This window comes from Macrobrachium rosenbergii, chromosome 2, assembly GCF_040412425.1.
Source record: "Macrobrachium rosenbergii isolate ZJJX-2024 chromosome 2, ASM4041242v1, whole genome shotgun sequence".
Lineage (NCBI taxonomy): Eukaryota > Metazoa > Arthropoda > Malacostraca > Decapoda > Palaemonidae > Macrobrachium > Macrobrachium rosenbergii.
The window spans coordinates 89121725-89137073 of NC_089742.1; the positions used below are offsets into that span (position 1 = coordinate 89121725).

General features: G+C 35.1%; 1 protein-coding gene across 1 annotated transcript in view; it reads right to left on the reverse strand.

Annotated features, from left to right (window-relative positions):
* cno (adherens junction formation factor afadin) overlaps positions 1-15349 on the reverse strand; it is a 696676-nt gene that overhangs the window by 37881 nt on the left and 643446 nt on the right. The window contains 1 exon segment of the mRNA XM_067122056.1: positions 4305-4439. Within this exon segment, the coding sequence (XP_066978157.1) occupies positions 4305-4439 (135 nt within the window).

The window sequence follows — 15349 nt, forward strand, 5'->3', positions numbered from 1 at the left end:
CCGAAGGAAAGTGTTACAATAACCCCTAGGCTGACCTAACTGAGGTGATGTAAAGGAAGGAAGCCTGAGAGAGGTAAAAGGCAACCAATAACTAAAAAAAAAAAAAAATCATAATAAAAACAAAAATTGTCTATAAGGTACATGTAGGAGGATAGGCAGGCCCAACACAACATGGGCGTGAAGGGATTTATGACCCGATCTCAGTTAAAGAAAGTATCCCAAAATTAACAAAATTCAAAAGCATCCAAGCACTAGGTCAAAAATTAAATGTAACAATGAAAATCATGTTCCCATACACTTAGAAATGAGTCTAAAACAAGACAAAATAAAGCCCAAAATAAGGCGAATAGGCCGAGGGGAACCGCGTAGCCTAAACAGCAAGACAGCACTTGACCAGGAAGGAACACAATTCACAAAATAAACAAATCCTTGAAAACAAAGTAAAAACCATAACCAGTACCAGAAAATAAGATCCCCCAAGGCTAAGAAAGTGAGTGACAAATAAAGCATAATAAGGCCATGATAATAGCGGAATGGCTGGGAAGCTCGTGGCCTAAGCGCTCCAACAACATTTCTGCATTAATGAAGCCACGATAAAAGCGAATGGGCCCGGGGGTAGCTAAGCCAACCCTAGCGCTAAGCTTATCACTCACGTAATGAAGCCATGATAAAGGCGAATGATTTGAAGTGGGTAACTCGTAGCCTAAGCGGCTAAACATCACTTCACGTAATAAAAATCACTCTCGTAATGAAGCCATGATAGCGAATGGGCCAGTGCTTCAAGTAGCCCTAAGCGCTAAACAGCACTTCTCGTGATAGCGGGTACCAGAACAAGCAAAATTAATCAAACCCACTAAGGATTGAGACCATTACTGGTAAAACATCCCCAGCCAAAAGGGATACAAATAAAAAACACAAAACAAAAATGCGATCCAAGACCAAGAGGTCAGAGATGACGATGAGAGATCGAGGCAGGCGTTATAAATTCCTTTAATTATTAAACTAAGGAGAAAATAAGAAGCCTCAATCGCCACAAAAACAACAAAACACTGGTACTCAAATAATTGAAGAAGAACCTTTGCGAGGATGCCATAAAAATCCAAAATAGAGCACAAAATAAGGATCACAGAAATTACGTGTGAGCGAAAAAACGTGCTAAAATGGAATGAGCTAGTGTTGCCTTGTATGCAGTCCATGAGTAGTGCATGGGCTTGTGTCGGCACCTCTCTCGTTGGGACTTTGACATTGGGAATCTCTATAGGATAAGGTTCCGTGTTTTTGTAGTTCACCCTTTTCCATACGACTCCATCTAGTGGAGCTAAGCTCTGAGAATTAATGCTCAGCATTTCATTTAGCTTTCTCTGGTATCTAACAGCGGAGATTACCTGAAATAAGTGCTGAATGGACTATTTCACCGGGTGACACGGGACCCCGACCCAGAAATATATATATATATATATATATATATATATATATATATATATATATGTGTGTGTGTGTGTCACATAGAGAATGTTCATAAGACTATTCATAAAAACTATGTATGAAAAAAAAAAGCATCAAGATATGAGAACTTGTAGGTGACTCAAAGAGTCGGAGTAAGAGCAGATGGTGTGTGCGGAGTGTGATGGTGTTGCCCATGTCAGACTATTTTATGAGCTCTCTCTAGAACTTAGTTTTTTTTGAGTTTAAGTTTGGACTAAGTGTATATCAGTCTCGAATCCAGTTGACTTCTCAAGAAGCAGCAATTGAACCCAGGTGGAATATTTACAATTTAAAAGGGATAATAAAGAACAAGTAAACAATGCACCTAACTTTCTTCAGTGCAACCAAGTTTTTTGTACAGTGTATGATGCTTTATGAAACTCAGCCACGGTCCATGAAACTCTCAGCTGTGGCCCATAAAACTTTCAGCCATGGCCTGGCGGTGGCCTGTGTTGTTGGCACCTATAGTGGTGCCAGATGCACAACCACGGCTAAATTTAACCATAAATAAAATAAAAACTACTGAGGCTAGAGGACTGCAATTTGATATGTTTGATGATTGGAGGGTGGATGATCAACATACCAATTTGCAGCCCTCTAGCCTCAGTAGTTTTTAAGATTTGAGGGTGGACAGATAAAGCACGGACGGACAAACAAATAGCCATCTCAGTAGTTTTCTTTTACAGAAAACTAAAAACCCTAAGATCATTATCTTCAACTGTTCCTAAAAAAGAAAGAATCATAAGGCAAAATATAAGAAATAAGCTGGCACCAAACACCATCATGAGAGAGAGAGAGAGAGAGAGAGAGAGAGAGAGAGAGAGAGAGAGAGAGAGAGAGAGAGAGAGAGAGAGAGAGAGAGAGAGAGACATACCACTGGGGGTACCTGAGCCAACACCCACCTCTAGCCAGCAACACCAGTTAGGCTTAGAAGATAACAGCAACTATGGGGCAGATTTTGACATCAACCCATGACCAATTAAAATTCAGTCTGTTAACCGACCAACAAGTTGTAAACCACCTGCCTCCTATATATACCTGTGCATCATGTATCTCAATTCATTCACTTTTGTATTCTCATAGATGACTACCAGAGCACATGTCAACATGTAAGAGGAAACAGACCTAAGAAAACAGAAAATATTTACATGTGCTTAGGAAACTTGATATACCAGCTACAAGCTGATGAAAAGATTTTAAGACGAATGAAAAGACTCTATACAAATCAAATGCCATGGAAACAGTGATAATTTTCAACGCTACTGCCCCCAGAGGTCTCCTCCCTTATTATTATTATTATCATTATTATTATAAAAATTATCATTATTATTATTATATATTATTATCATCATTATATTATTATTATTCAGAACATGAAACCTACTCATATGGCACAAGCACACAGCTGCCAATGACTTAAAATTCAAGCTTCCGAAGCATATGGTGTTTATTTGAGAGAAGTAACAGAAGGGAACAGGAAATACAGGAAGAAGAGATTAGTTATTAGAAAAGAAAAAATAAATTAATAGATAAAAATGTACGTAAATTATTAAAATACAAGGAGAACTGTTTTAGGGTATTAATGCTCTGCATCTTCGTTTGAACTTCCGAAGTTCCAGTTACACAACATCCCCAAGGAGACTATTCCACAGTCCAACGGTGTGGGGAATAAAGGAACTCTGGAACTGAGAAGTTCCACAGCGAGGTGCATTTACCACATACTGGTGTTGTTGTTCAGCAAAGTCTAGTCACTCTTGGCTTGGAAATAGGACCAGAGATCAATTGTGAATGTGAAAGATCTCTGTTGATATACGACTTCTGAAAAAGTGACAAACAAGACACCAAAATAGGCAGTTCTAAGTGTTTTAGAGGGGTTTTAAGTATTTGTGGATTTTAGCTATTCATTGGGGAGGGGGTGGTACACATCCCCGCAAATACGGGGGGTTTACTGTATATGAGATCTGCTAATCAACAGTGTTTTTGTTCAACTGGAATTCAGCCTCATACCACACTGAACTACACCATTCACTAATCTGCTCCACATCATGACTCAAACTAACGGAAGCTTTTCTCGTAAGTGAAGACTTTACTAAACCCACAAGTGTTGCATCATCAGCATACTATACAATCTTGTTTTCCAGGCCAACAGCCATATCACTTGTGAACACTGAAAGTAACAGCAGGCCAAGAACACTATCCGATGGAACGCCATACACAGTAGGTCCTGGTTTGATAAAAAAAACCCATCAACAGTAACTCACTGCTGCCTAACTGTAAGGCAATCTATAAGTAATCCTAAAACATATCCTCCCACTCCAAGATTCTGTTTTTTTTTTTTTTTTTTATAAATAATCCAATCAAAAACAGAACTTTGCCAAAAGTTTTCCTCCCTTTGTCTTACTGACATTAGTTTAAGAAATGTTCTCAAGAGCTCCTTGATTTTATGCTTCCTTAACTCTCATGTCATCACTATACATGTTACAATTCTGTAAACAATATGTGGAAGTCTGAAACCACTAAATCTACAAGTCTAATCAATCTTTAATACTATTCACTTATAGTGTGTGGAATTTTATGCTTTTTGTAGTATTTATTGAATTGGTCAACATTCCCCTTTTCCTAGAGGCAGATCTGTCAACACTCAAGAATTATGTCCACTAAAAACTTTCCCGGCAGGACTTGACTTGTTTTGAACAGCTTTGTTTATAGTTTTTACATCATAAAAAAATCACTGTAAGCTTTTATTTCTCCTATGCTCTTTCTCCTCCCTCTGACTTATTTCAACCTATTTAAAGAATACTTAAAAGTATGAAACTCACTGTTTAAGGATGGCACAGACTTAGATGACTGCATACGAGGAGCCTGGTGCGGATGTGTGGGTGGATCCTGACTATGTTCACGTAGGACTTTAGATGGCAAATCCCTTTCACTCAAGTGCCGACCACCAGGGTAACCTGAAATATTTGAAAACGTTATAGCATCCAACAATTGCTCTTCAGCTTTTCAGTATTTCAAAATTATGAAAAAACTATAACATCCGATAAATGTACAAATCTAAACTATATACTGAGGGCTCTGGAGCAATTCCAAGTCTGATATACCTTTTCTACTTTTATACAACATTAAAGGTCATAAAATACAAACTCATTCATTAAAGGCACACAAAAAGGGAAAAAATATTTCTAAAAATGCAGTTTTACATATGGATTGTCCTTACCATTAGAATGAACTCTGCAAGCTTATTCAAATTTGACTGGCACATTAAACAGAAAAAATGGTGTGCTAAACCAATGTCAGTTCTCAGCTCCACTTAAAATCATTTTGTCAAGCATTTATTTATTTCATTACTGCTGTGTACCATATATATACCATAACAAAGGAATCCTGTAATTCACACTCAAGTTGCACTTTATATACAAAAAAGTTCAAGATGTGTACATCTACATCTTATAAAAATATAATTTGCTACTAGAGACCCTGATATTAAAAAAAATTTAGGTTCTCAGTTTTCATTACTGGAATAACCACTGTCTCTCATGACTCAGGTACTGAGGGGGTTCAATGGAGGCCAAGGCTAGCTTCCCCCCCAAAAGCTCAATTTTAATAGGCAATTACCTCAAATATCCATAATCTTGCCTTACTTAAGCTAATTACAATGTAATGGGATTTTAGAAGTGCTTCTGAAGTAATCGGTATTATCTATACCCTGTAATGCATTTCTGACATAACCTATGGCAAAACTTTAAATTAAATTTAATACTAGCCAGTAATGGAAACAAAAAAGTTCACAAGTATCAGATAAGAGAAAACATTCCCAATTGAAAGCAACAGTGCAATATTCACTTAAAGCCACTAGACTATGGTAAGGCAAAAAATGAATAATTAATGAAGCTGTCAAAAGCATCAAAGAAATTATTACTGGACATATATCCCAATGATCTGGAAGCTTCACTTCCCCCAACAATCTCATCCAATTTGCTGCTTTATCAAATGTTCATGCTCAACAAGAGCCAACTGACTTTAGAACTGAGATTTGTCTTTACAAACTTATCACAATAAGAATGTGCTTTTTATTTTCCCAACTGGAGGTAGCCCCGATAGTGTACCTGGTAGTAATGGTGAGCAACTGCAGTGCAGATCATTAATTTTCCAAGTTGAAATTAATTAAGAAATGCATATGAACAAGCAAGAGACACAGAGGTGACTTGTGAATCTGGCTGTCATGAGCTTTGAATAAGACATTCTATGTTCGCTACATTTTGAGGATATAACATATGAATTTTCCATTAGAAATTGAAAAAAGTACCTGGACTATAAACTGTTCATTCATCAAACAGTCCTGCATTTATCTGAGCCAGAAAATAAAGTATCTAAACATTTCAATAAGTGGTGAGTGTGCAAATGAGCAGTTTTTTTTTGTTGTTTTATGATGAGACTTCTGTTAGTGTAATATTGTATACTAGAAAGACGAAACAATATTAAATTTAAAAGCTATAGATATATTTACATTTTAATACCAATTTTGCTCGATTCCTGTATGGCCCATGTTTCCACTAGTATAAAATATCTCATTTTATGGGAAAAAGATGGGGAGACCCTGTTTATGGTAAGATGGGGTAATGCTAATACAGTATACAGATGATCTAGGGATACATATATGGGAATTTTTGGGATGTACTGTAATGTGTATCTCTTCTGGATTTAAGCCTGAGGTACAATAATTTTCTTCCACCACCATTACCAAGGTGATGCTCCTGAGACCTGCATCATGTAGTTGGACTAGTGGTGGCTTATTTATTTATCTATTCAAATACTTATCTTGATTAAGCATAAGAGTATAAGTTTAGATTGTATCTTGATATAGTATATTTAACGACCATGACATATTTTCACTGGTTTAAATTGTTATGTAGAGAAGTAATTTGGTCCCACTGCTGTTACTTGGAGATCTAAAAGGAAGACTCTCAGCAGAGCTGGCAAATTCAGTTTTGAGTTGTCTATTACATACATGAATAGATTCCCTTGCATATCTGTTTCCTTTCTAATCTGATATGACGCTGTTATTTACTTTCACTGAACAGTAATGGGAGCTCTTCGTTGGGTGAGTCGGTAGAGCTGCGGACTGGAAATCGCTGGGCCGGAGTTCGATTCCCCAGCCGGGTGATGAAGAGTTAGAGGAATTTATTTCTGGTGATAGAAATTAATTTCTTGCTATATGTGGTTTGGATTCCACAATAAGCTGTAGGTCCCGTTGCTAAGTAACCCATTGGTTCTTAGCCACGTAAAATAAATCTAATCCTTCGGGCCAGCCCTAGGAGAGCTGTTAATCAGCTCAGTGGTCTGGTAAAACTAAGGTATACTTTTTTTGAACAGTAATGGTACATTTATTTTAGGTGTGATAGTGCATGGGTCAGTAGCAACAGCAGCAGCCTGCAAGCTGCCTTACAGTAAGTGTCACCTGTCCCTTGCACATCAGTTGCATCAGCTGTTAACTCTACAACTAACATGTCTCTTTAGTTGCTACCCAGTAATAGGCAAGAGTTTAAGGATGGGGAGTCATGATGGACAGTTATCAAACCCACCATTCTGCATACTGGTATCAGCCATCAGTATGGCAATCCCATTTAAAATTTTGCAGGGATAACCTGAAAATTGCCACCCCACAGTGCTCATCTGAAGAACATTTATTTATGGCTAATGCAATACAATTTAGTTAGACCACAGAAAAATCGTAGGGAAGGGATTAATATATTCTCTTCATGAACTGAATTTATTTTTATACATTTAGAGTTATGAAAAATCCCATATATACTCAAATTTATATTCTATATTTTCTCATATTATGTAGTCTTTAGGTAGTCTTTGCCATTCTATGGTAAATATGGCACAGTTTAAGAGCAAAATAAAATTTGGATATTAAAACCTCGTATCTCTCCCCCCCATTCCAAAGTCCAGCACTGGTTACAGACTTGGCTTAGAATACATTTGTGCAAGTGAATTATCTCTGAAACATTACTTGCACAGAATTAAAAACAAAAATTTAGTTTGAGAGACATCCCACATATACAAGTACACATACTGCTTAATTGTGGATGAACTCCCCGTGTAAGAAAACTTCCACAACACTAGCTATTTCATATTGCTACACAAAGGGCTCATTACCTGTGTGGTGAACTCCCCTACAAAAACAACACCATTCAGCTCTACCTTATATGATTCAACTGCTTCCTGGATGTTCATGCCTCCATGCCCCTCTCAAACCACCTGCCCAGGCCTTCCTCTCCTCTTCCCTCCCAACTCTTCCACCAACCTAACAAACTCCATTCTTTCATCCACGCTTACTATTATACCAATTCTCCTCAATATTTCCACAATCACCCTTTCAATTCCTCTAATGCTACATATCCTACAAAACAAATTGTCTGAACAGTGCCTTTACACATTTCAGCCTTCACTCTCATATCCACTCCAAGCTTCTTCCAAATCTTTTGAATACATTCTGCAACCTTCCTTGCTCTACTCACTCTGACTCACTTGTTCCATCACCTTACAATCAACTGATATATTTACTCCAAAATGTTTCCATAATTCTACTGCTAACATTCTTCCACCACACACACACACACACACACACACACACACACACACACACACACACACACATATATATATAACTTAATAAAAAGGAACTTAAAAATAAACTTAAAAGGTAGAGCAGAAGGCGCACCTCTCAGGGTGAAAGAGGAAAACACACTAAAAGAAAACAGCATAAAAACAGGAGGAGGAGGTGGACAAATGTAAACAAACAATCGCATCATGCTATGAACAGGGAACAGCCGATGATTGGCAATTTAGCGCGGTACAATTCTTTTGATGTTGAGACTTTCCAAGAAGCAGTTCTCCAGGTTCCTTAGCTTGGCCAATTATTCTGAAATTGTTGTATTTTATTGGCGCCTTGCAACTTCTAGCGTGGGATCTTTTATTTGAAAGTTCGGGATTAGACAATCTGCAAGCTGTACGATAACTCACGCCCATGTGAGAATCGGCCCTGACCTTGGGGAGACGCCGAGTCGAACCAATGTAATTCCCGGAACTAAATCCGGGGCACTTGTACTCATTTATGACGACCGACGTCATCAAGGAACAGAGCCGATCTTTGAAGGGAAACAAAGAACCAATGGTTTTAGGATTTTTTAGTATTTAATGTCAAGAGCACCAATATGTTTTTGAATAATTTTAGAAAGCTCCTTAGCAAAATTAATACTAAAAAATCCTAAAACCATTGGTTCTTTGTGTCCCTTGATGACGTCGGGCATCGTATATGAGTACAAGTGCCCCGGATGTAGTTCCGGGAATTACGTTGGTTCGACTCGGTGTCTCCTCAAGGTCAGGGCCGATTCTCACATGGGCGTGAGTTATCGTACGGGTTACAGATTGTCTAATCCCGAACTTTCAAATATAAGATCCCATGCTAGAGGTTGCAAGACGCCAATAAAATACAACAATTTCAGAATAATTGGCAAGCTAAGGAACCTGAGAACTGCTTCTCTTGGAAAGTCTCAACATCAAAAGAATTGTACCAGCGCTAAATTGCCAATCATCAGCTGTTCCTGTTCATAGCATGATGCGATTGTTTGTTTACATTTGTCCGCCTCCTCCTCCTGTTTTTATGCTGTTTTCTTTAGTGTGCTTTCCTCTTTCATCCTGACAGGTGCGCTCTTCTGCTCTACCTTTTAAGTTTATTTTCAAGTTCCTTTTATTAAGTTCATTTTATTATATATATATATATATATATATATATATATATAGTATATATATTATATATATATATATATATATGTGTGTGTGTGTGTGTGTGTGTGTGTAAATATAACTAACTATTAAACTTGTATGTTGTAAACTTGTGCTCTACAGAAATCCGTACCACTTGACTGATCTAGACAAAATTTTGCATGTGGCCCTCATCTGACTCAGGAAGGTTTTCACATAGGTTTCAAACCCGTACCCTGCCCTCTGGGGTACCTTATTTACTGCAGGTCCCAGCAAAGACCCAACCATGGGATAACATTTTGGACTGGTGTGAAACGTGGAGTGTCGGGAACATAGGTTCGTACATTTTTATATCGACCATGCAAACTAGCGAGAATGGGGCTCTGCAGCATTGGGGCCAACATGTGACTCACCCACTGTTGGGCCAAGTAACACAACTGGAATTGCCGCCATGCTTAGAAAAATTTTCCTACTTCTCCTCTGAATTCTTTTGTTGTGTAAAGTATGTGTACTATCACTGAAAATGCTTTTCTTTCCTGTGATTAATAATTCTGTCTAGAATCCATTGCTTTAAATAAACATGTTAATCAAAACCACACCACTTGTTGCTTCCTTTCTAAGGCATATGATCGACTGTCATTCAGGGTTTTCCCGGCAGCACCAGGTTGGTCAGCTAGGATGTATGTATGTGTATGTATGTATGTGTATATATGTATGTATGTGTGCATAAATATATAATTATATATATATACATTAAAACCCCCGTATTTGCGTTCTCATGATTCGCGGACTCTCACATTCACGGGTTTCTCTGTGGAACATATCTAGTCATTGTTCATGGAAAATTCGCCCATTCGCGGTATTTTTCACTGAGAAATATTCACTAATTACTGTATTTTCATACAATTTTCATGAATAAATGCACTTTTTGTGATAAAACTATTAAAATACTCAGGTATAAGCATTTTTACAGGGTTTTTCGTGTGTTTAAACTATCAAAATGGGCAGTTCTAAGTGTTTTTGGATGGGTTTTAAGTATTTGCAGATTTTAGCTATTCGCGGGGGTGTGTGTGTGTGTGTGTATGTGATATGCATCCCCGCGAATGCGGGGGGTTCACTGTATATATATATATACATACATGTGTGTATTATATGTAAATGATCAACTGTCATTCAGAGTTTTCCCAGCAGTGCCAGGTTGGTCAGCTAGTATGTATATGTATATACGTATCCCGTATTCATGAGGGATGTGTACCACTCCCCTACCCTGTGAAAAGCTAAAATCTGTGAATACTTAGAACCCTTCTAACAACACTTAGAACTGCCTATTTTCATAGTTCAAACAGACACAAAACAAACTAAAAATGCTTCTACAGGTATTATCCTACTTACGATGGGGTTAGGTTCCAAAAAACCATAGTCTGCTGGAAAAACATAAGAAATACCAAAACGTACCTCAAACATAGCCTAGCATACACTAGGGTATTTGGTACCATGTATACATATATAGTATCCTAGCCTTCACTATAAAGTATACTCTATACATACATGTTATAGTCATTATGAATATTAGCTAATTCTGGAGGTTCATGCAAAGAAGTGACTTATGATAATTCATAGCAAAGAGAAACTGAATAACAAACAAGAATTTGCTTAGCCTACACTATGGCACTATATTACATTGTATACATATATGGTACCGTAGCCTACATTATACCGTACTCTATATTCACTTATCATATTATACAATGTCAACATAACGAATATGCATCTTTTGAAATGTTATGCCTTAACTCACTGTATCCAATAATATTGTATATATATTCTTATATTGCTTTTGTATTATAAATTGCGGTCATGACGATCAATGTTTTGGTTTGGAAATCGTTTACATGGTGTTTATTTTGCCGTATTTTATTAAGTTCAGAGCGCTTTTCTTGCTTCTGGTTAGTGTAAATAAATTTCTAGCTACTTTATTTATATGGGGCAAGGTTATTTTTTGTTATATGAAGTGTTTTTAAGTCAAAATATAACTAAAATATGCTTGTTGTGAAATTAACTTATTTATTTTTTTGTTAATAGATGACGATGGTCGTTTGGGAATGTTTGTTTTATGTGAAAAAAATTCAAGATTCCGTTCGCTATTTTCACTTGATTTCATCATAATACGAGCTTTACGTATTTATCGTTTATTGCCGTAAAAATAACAGTAATGTGTTCTTGTTCTTTCATGCCCAGTAGTTTTGATTAAAATACTTTCTCTTCAATTTTAATTACCATCGAGTTTCATCCATGTTGCCGATGCACGATAATTTACAGCATAGCCATTAGCAGCTTAAATTTACCAGTACAGTATTTTTCCTTAACGATCTTTTATCCATACCAAATAAGGGTATAATGTAAAAATACATCAGTCCTATTCTACTTAAAGTCATTTGTGCTATAAGCTATGGTAATTGTTTATTATCGTACGATGGTTGAAATACCAGGTAAATGGCTGTTGTTATCTGATTCAGTTATAAGCAAAACAACAGTTTCTTGGTCAGTTGTTTATGGCTGTACGCATTTACACAAAAGTATAACGTTACTAACAATACTTTTATCATTCTCTTTTACTTTTTTAACTGGATGGGATAAAGAGATGGAGGAAAAGTTGTCTATTGTAATTTGGTCTCTTTCACTGTCTGATTATGCTGCTGCCTGCGGCCGTGCAAAATTTAAAATATTTTATAAATAATATTGTCTATCGGTATTAATTGCTTACCCCATTGCAAAATCGAATTACTGTAAGGTGAATTATCGTAACTCGAGCATTACCTGAGTATTTTAATAGTTTTATCACAAAAAGCATTTAGTCATGAAAATGAGATTTAGTCATGAAAATGAGATGAAAATACAGGAAGTCCGTGAATCAGATTGAATTTTATATATATATATATATATATATATATATATATATATATATATATATATAATATAATATATATAATATAATATAATATAATATAATATAATATAATATATATATATATATATATATATATATATATATATATATATATATATATATATATATAATAGTCACTTTTATATATGTATAGCCAGCACAATGCCCTCTTAACTTCTCGATTCTTTTGCGCTTTTTTATATATAAGATCCAAGCGCAAGAAATTGAAGAGATATATCGCGGGAAATGAACCCGTCACCATAATCATAGGAGGTACGTTGCCTTCTCGTGGTCATCGGCAATATATGGTTATATATGTATATATGACAAGCATATCCAAAAATATATATATATATATATATATATATATATATATATATATATATATATATATATATATATATATATATATATATATATATATATATATATATATATATATATATATATATATATATATATATATATATATATATATATACATATATATATATATACAGGAGTTTGCCAATTCCCAGCACCCTAACATACAATTTACCTTGGAAAGAGAATCTGAAAATAAGCTTCCATTCTTGGATGTGTTGGTTTCTAGGAGTGACCAATAGTTTAGGTATGGGCATTTACCGCAAAGGAATGTTCACGGGCCTAGGAATGAATTTTTATAGTTCATGCTATTTTAATTCTAAGTTGAACTCAACTGTCACTCTCCTCCACAGGGCACTGACACACATCTTTCTGGTTGAGTTTCCATGACAAAATCATTAACCATACATCTTCCTGGTTGAGTTTCCACGACAAAATCATTAAATTAGGTAATTATTTTGGAAACAATTGTTTTCCTCGTAAACTCTTTCTCAGGTACTTGAATAAAATACTCTACCAGAAAATGGTACCTCCTATCTTTATCAGCACTGTTCCAAAACTAAAAATGTCTGCGAGTTTCCCATTTCTACATGATGACAATTTCAGGAAAAACCTAATTGATATAATACACAAGGAATTACCAGCCCTAAACTTGAAGCTTATTCCTATGAACCCAGTCAACACTGGTTCTCTGTTCAGATACAAACACAAGCTTAGTCTAATGTTTACATCCAACTTTGTGTACAAATATATTTGCCCTAGACGTAGTTGACGGACCTATGTGGGATGTACAAAAAGGCTACTAAAAGTATGCCTGGACTCGCACAGAGGAGTAAGTTTTAGGACAGAAGTACACTGTCCAACCCAGAACAATCAAATATTCAGAATCACTCAAAGATCTGAAAAATGTACATAGAGGCCAAAGATTTCCAAATTATAGGACATGCACAAAATGAAAATGAACTTCACATCTTGGAGTCCATAATGATAAAAAAGCTAGTTCCGCCGTTAAACTCACAGAATTCCCCCATTCAATTCTATATTACGTAATGGCCCGTTGCATTTCGTCTTTCGTTTCTCGGTCTCTAAAGGTTCTTCTGTTTTTAGTTTCTCTTTGAAGCAGCCCGCTGAGTGGGTGTTTCACTCCTTAGTGTTCTTATGTTTCTTCTTTTAGCTACATTAATTTTATTTTGATCTTTACTCTTTTTTGTTGTTGCTGGTTTTTGCTATTTTTATTTTATCTCACTTTAAATATACTGATGTAACCAGTGATGTCCAGATTGTTTTACATCTTTTTTACATATTTTTTATGTTTTTTACATTCTTGAGGTTTTTTCTTACATCTTTTGTATTTTTGTATTCTGTTGTGGTTTTTGAAATTTCACTATTCTGTTATATTTTTACTTTTACTAGGATATGGTGTTAATGTGAAAATAAATGTGATGTGAAATAAAAATCATCTCTCAGCACTAAATCTCTCTCTCTCTCTCTCTCTCATATATATATATATATATATATATATATATATATATATATATATATATATATATATACACAGTATACACACACATACACACACTCAGTATTATGTGTGTGTGTGTGTGTATACATATATAATATACATACACATATATATATGTGTGTGTGTGTATATATATATATATATATATATATATATATATATATATATATATATATATATATATATATAAGATTTAAGATAAGATTTAAATAATTTCAAATTAATTACACCAGTCAAATTTGAATCCACTTTTTAAACTTACTGTATAATCACTTCAAAAAAGTTCATTACCTAAACTACAAACATTCTGTAATGCAAATACTAAAAAATAAAAAATCCTGATTCATATTTATAAAAAAATGAAATTCAAAGCCTGTTGTAAAGGGTTAAACAATTGCCATCACTGCAAACTACAAAACTTTTAAAAAATAAAACACATACTGGTAATAATAAACAGGGTACATTTGCAATCAAGTAAACCAATAAGTTAACACGTAAAAAATGAAAATTGAATCTGAAAATAAAGAGCAAAAAAGTAAAGTTCTAAGTCTGTCTACAGGTTTCATGGTAATTTTCAACATTTAACATACATCATTACCTCAATGATGTGGTATATCTAATTTCATTTTTGAAGTCTCCAAGAATTGGACATGACCAATAAGCATTTTATAAATCTGAACTCCCAAGTTCATCATTGCTAAATTGATCACACTAATTACTCACTGTGAGTTTTATTAGAATACTGAACGTCATGAATACTGTAGTGCAATATACATACAATAACACTGAAATGAATGAGGAAAATGACTTTGAAAATATATGTTAAATGCACCATGAAATAATGTAATGTGTTAAAAGTGCAACACAATGAGTTAAAAATCATGCAAATTCACAGTGCATAGTAAAGCTCTTCACCAGTCTTTTATACACACACAACCAAACTGAAATTCAGGAATGTTTGTATTCCTTGTTGAAGGAAAATACTATGACAGTGAATTACTAAAATCTTTAAGTGTCTCTAACAGCCTCTATTAATACTGTTCAAAAATACACATTTCAAAGTATGGAAAATATTTTAAAACAATGAGTCAGTAAATATGCAGAGGCCTGAGCACTTAATTATCTATTTTAGCAGAAATGAAATGGAAATGTACTGAAAAGGAACACAACTATTATACTGATGCTGACATAGGCTGATATGTGCATTAAAGGACGAGAATGGTGAAGATCCAACACAGTCACATAACATGCAGGATTCACAA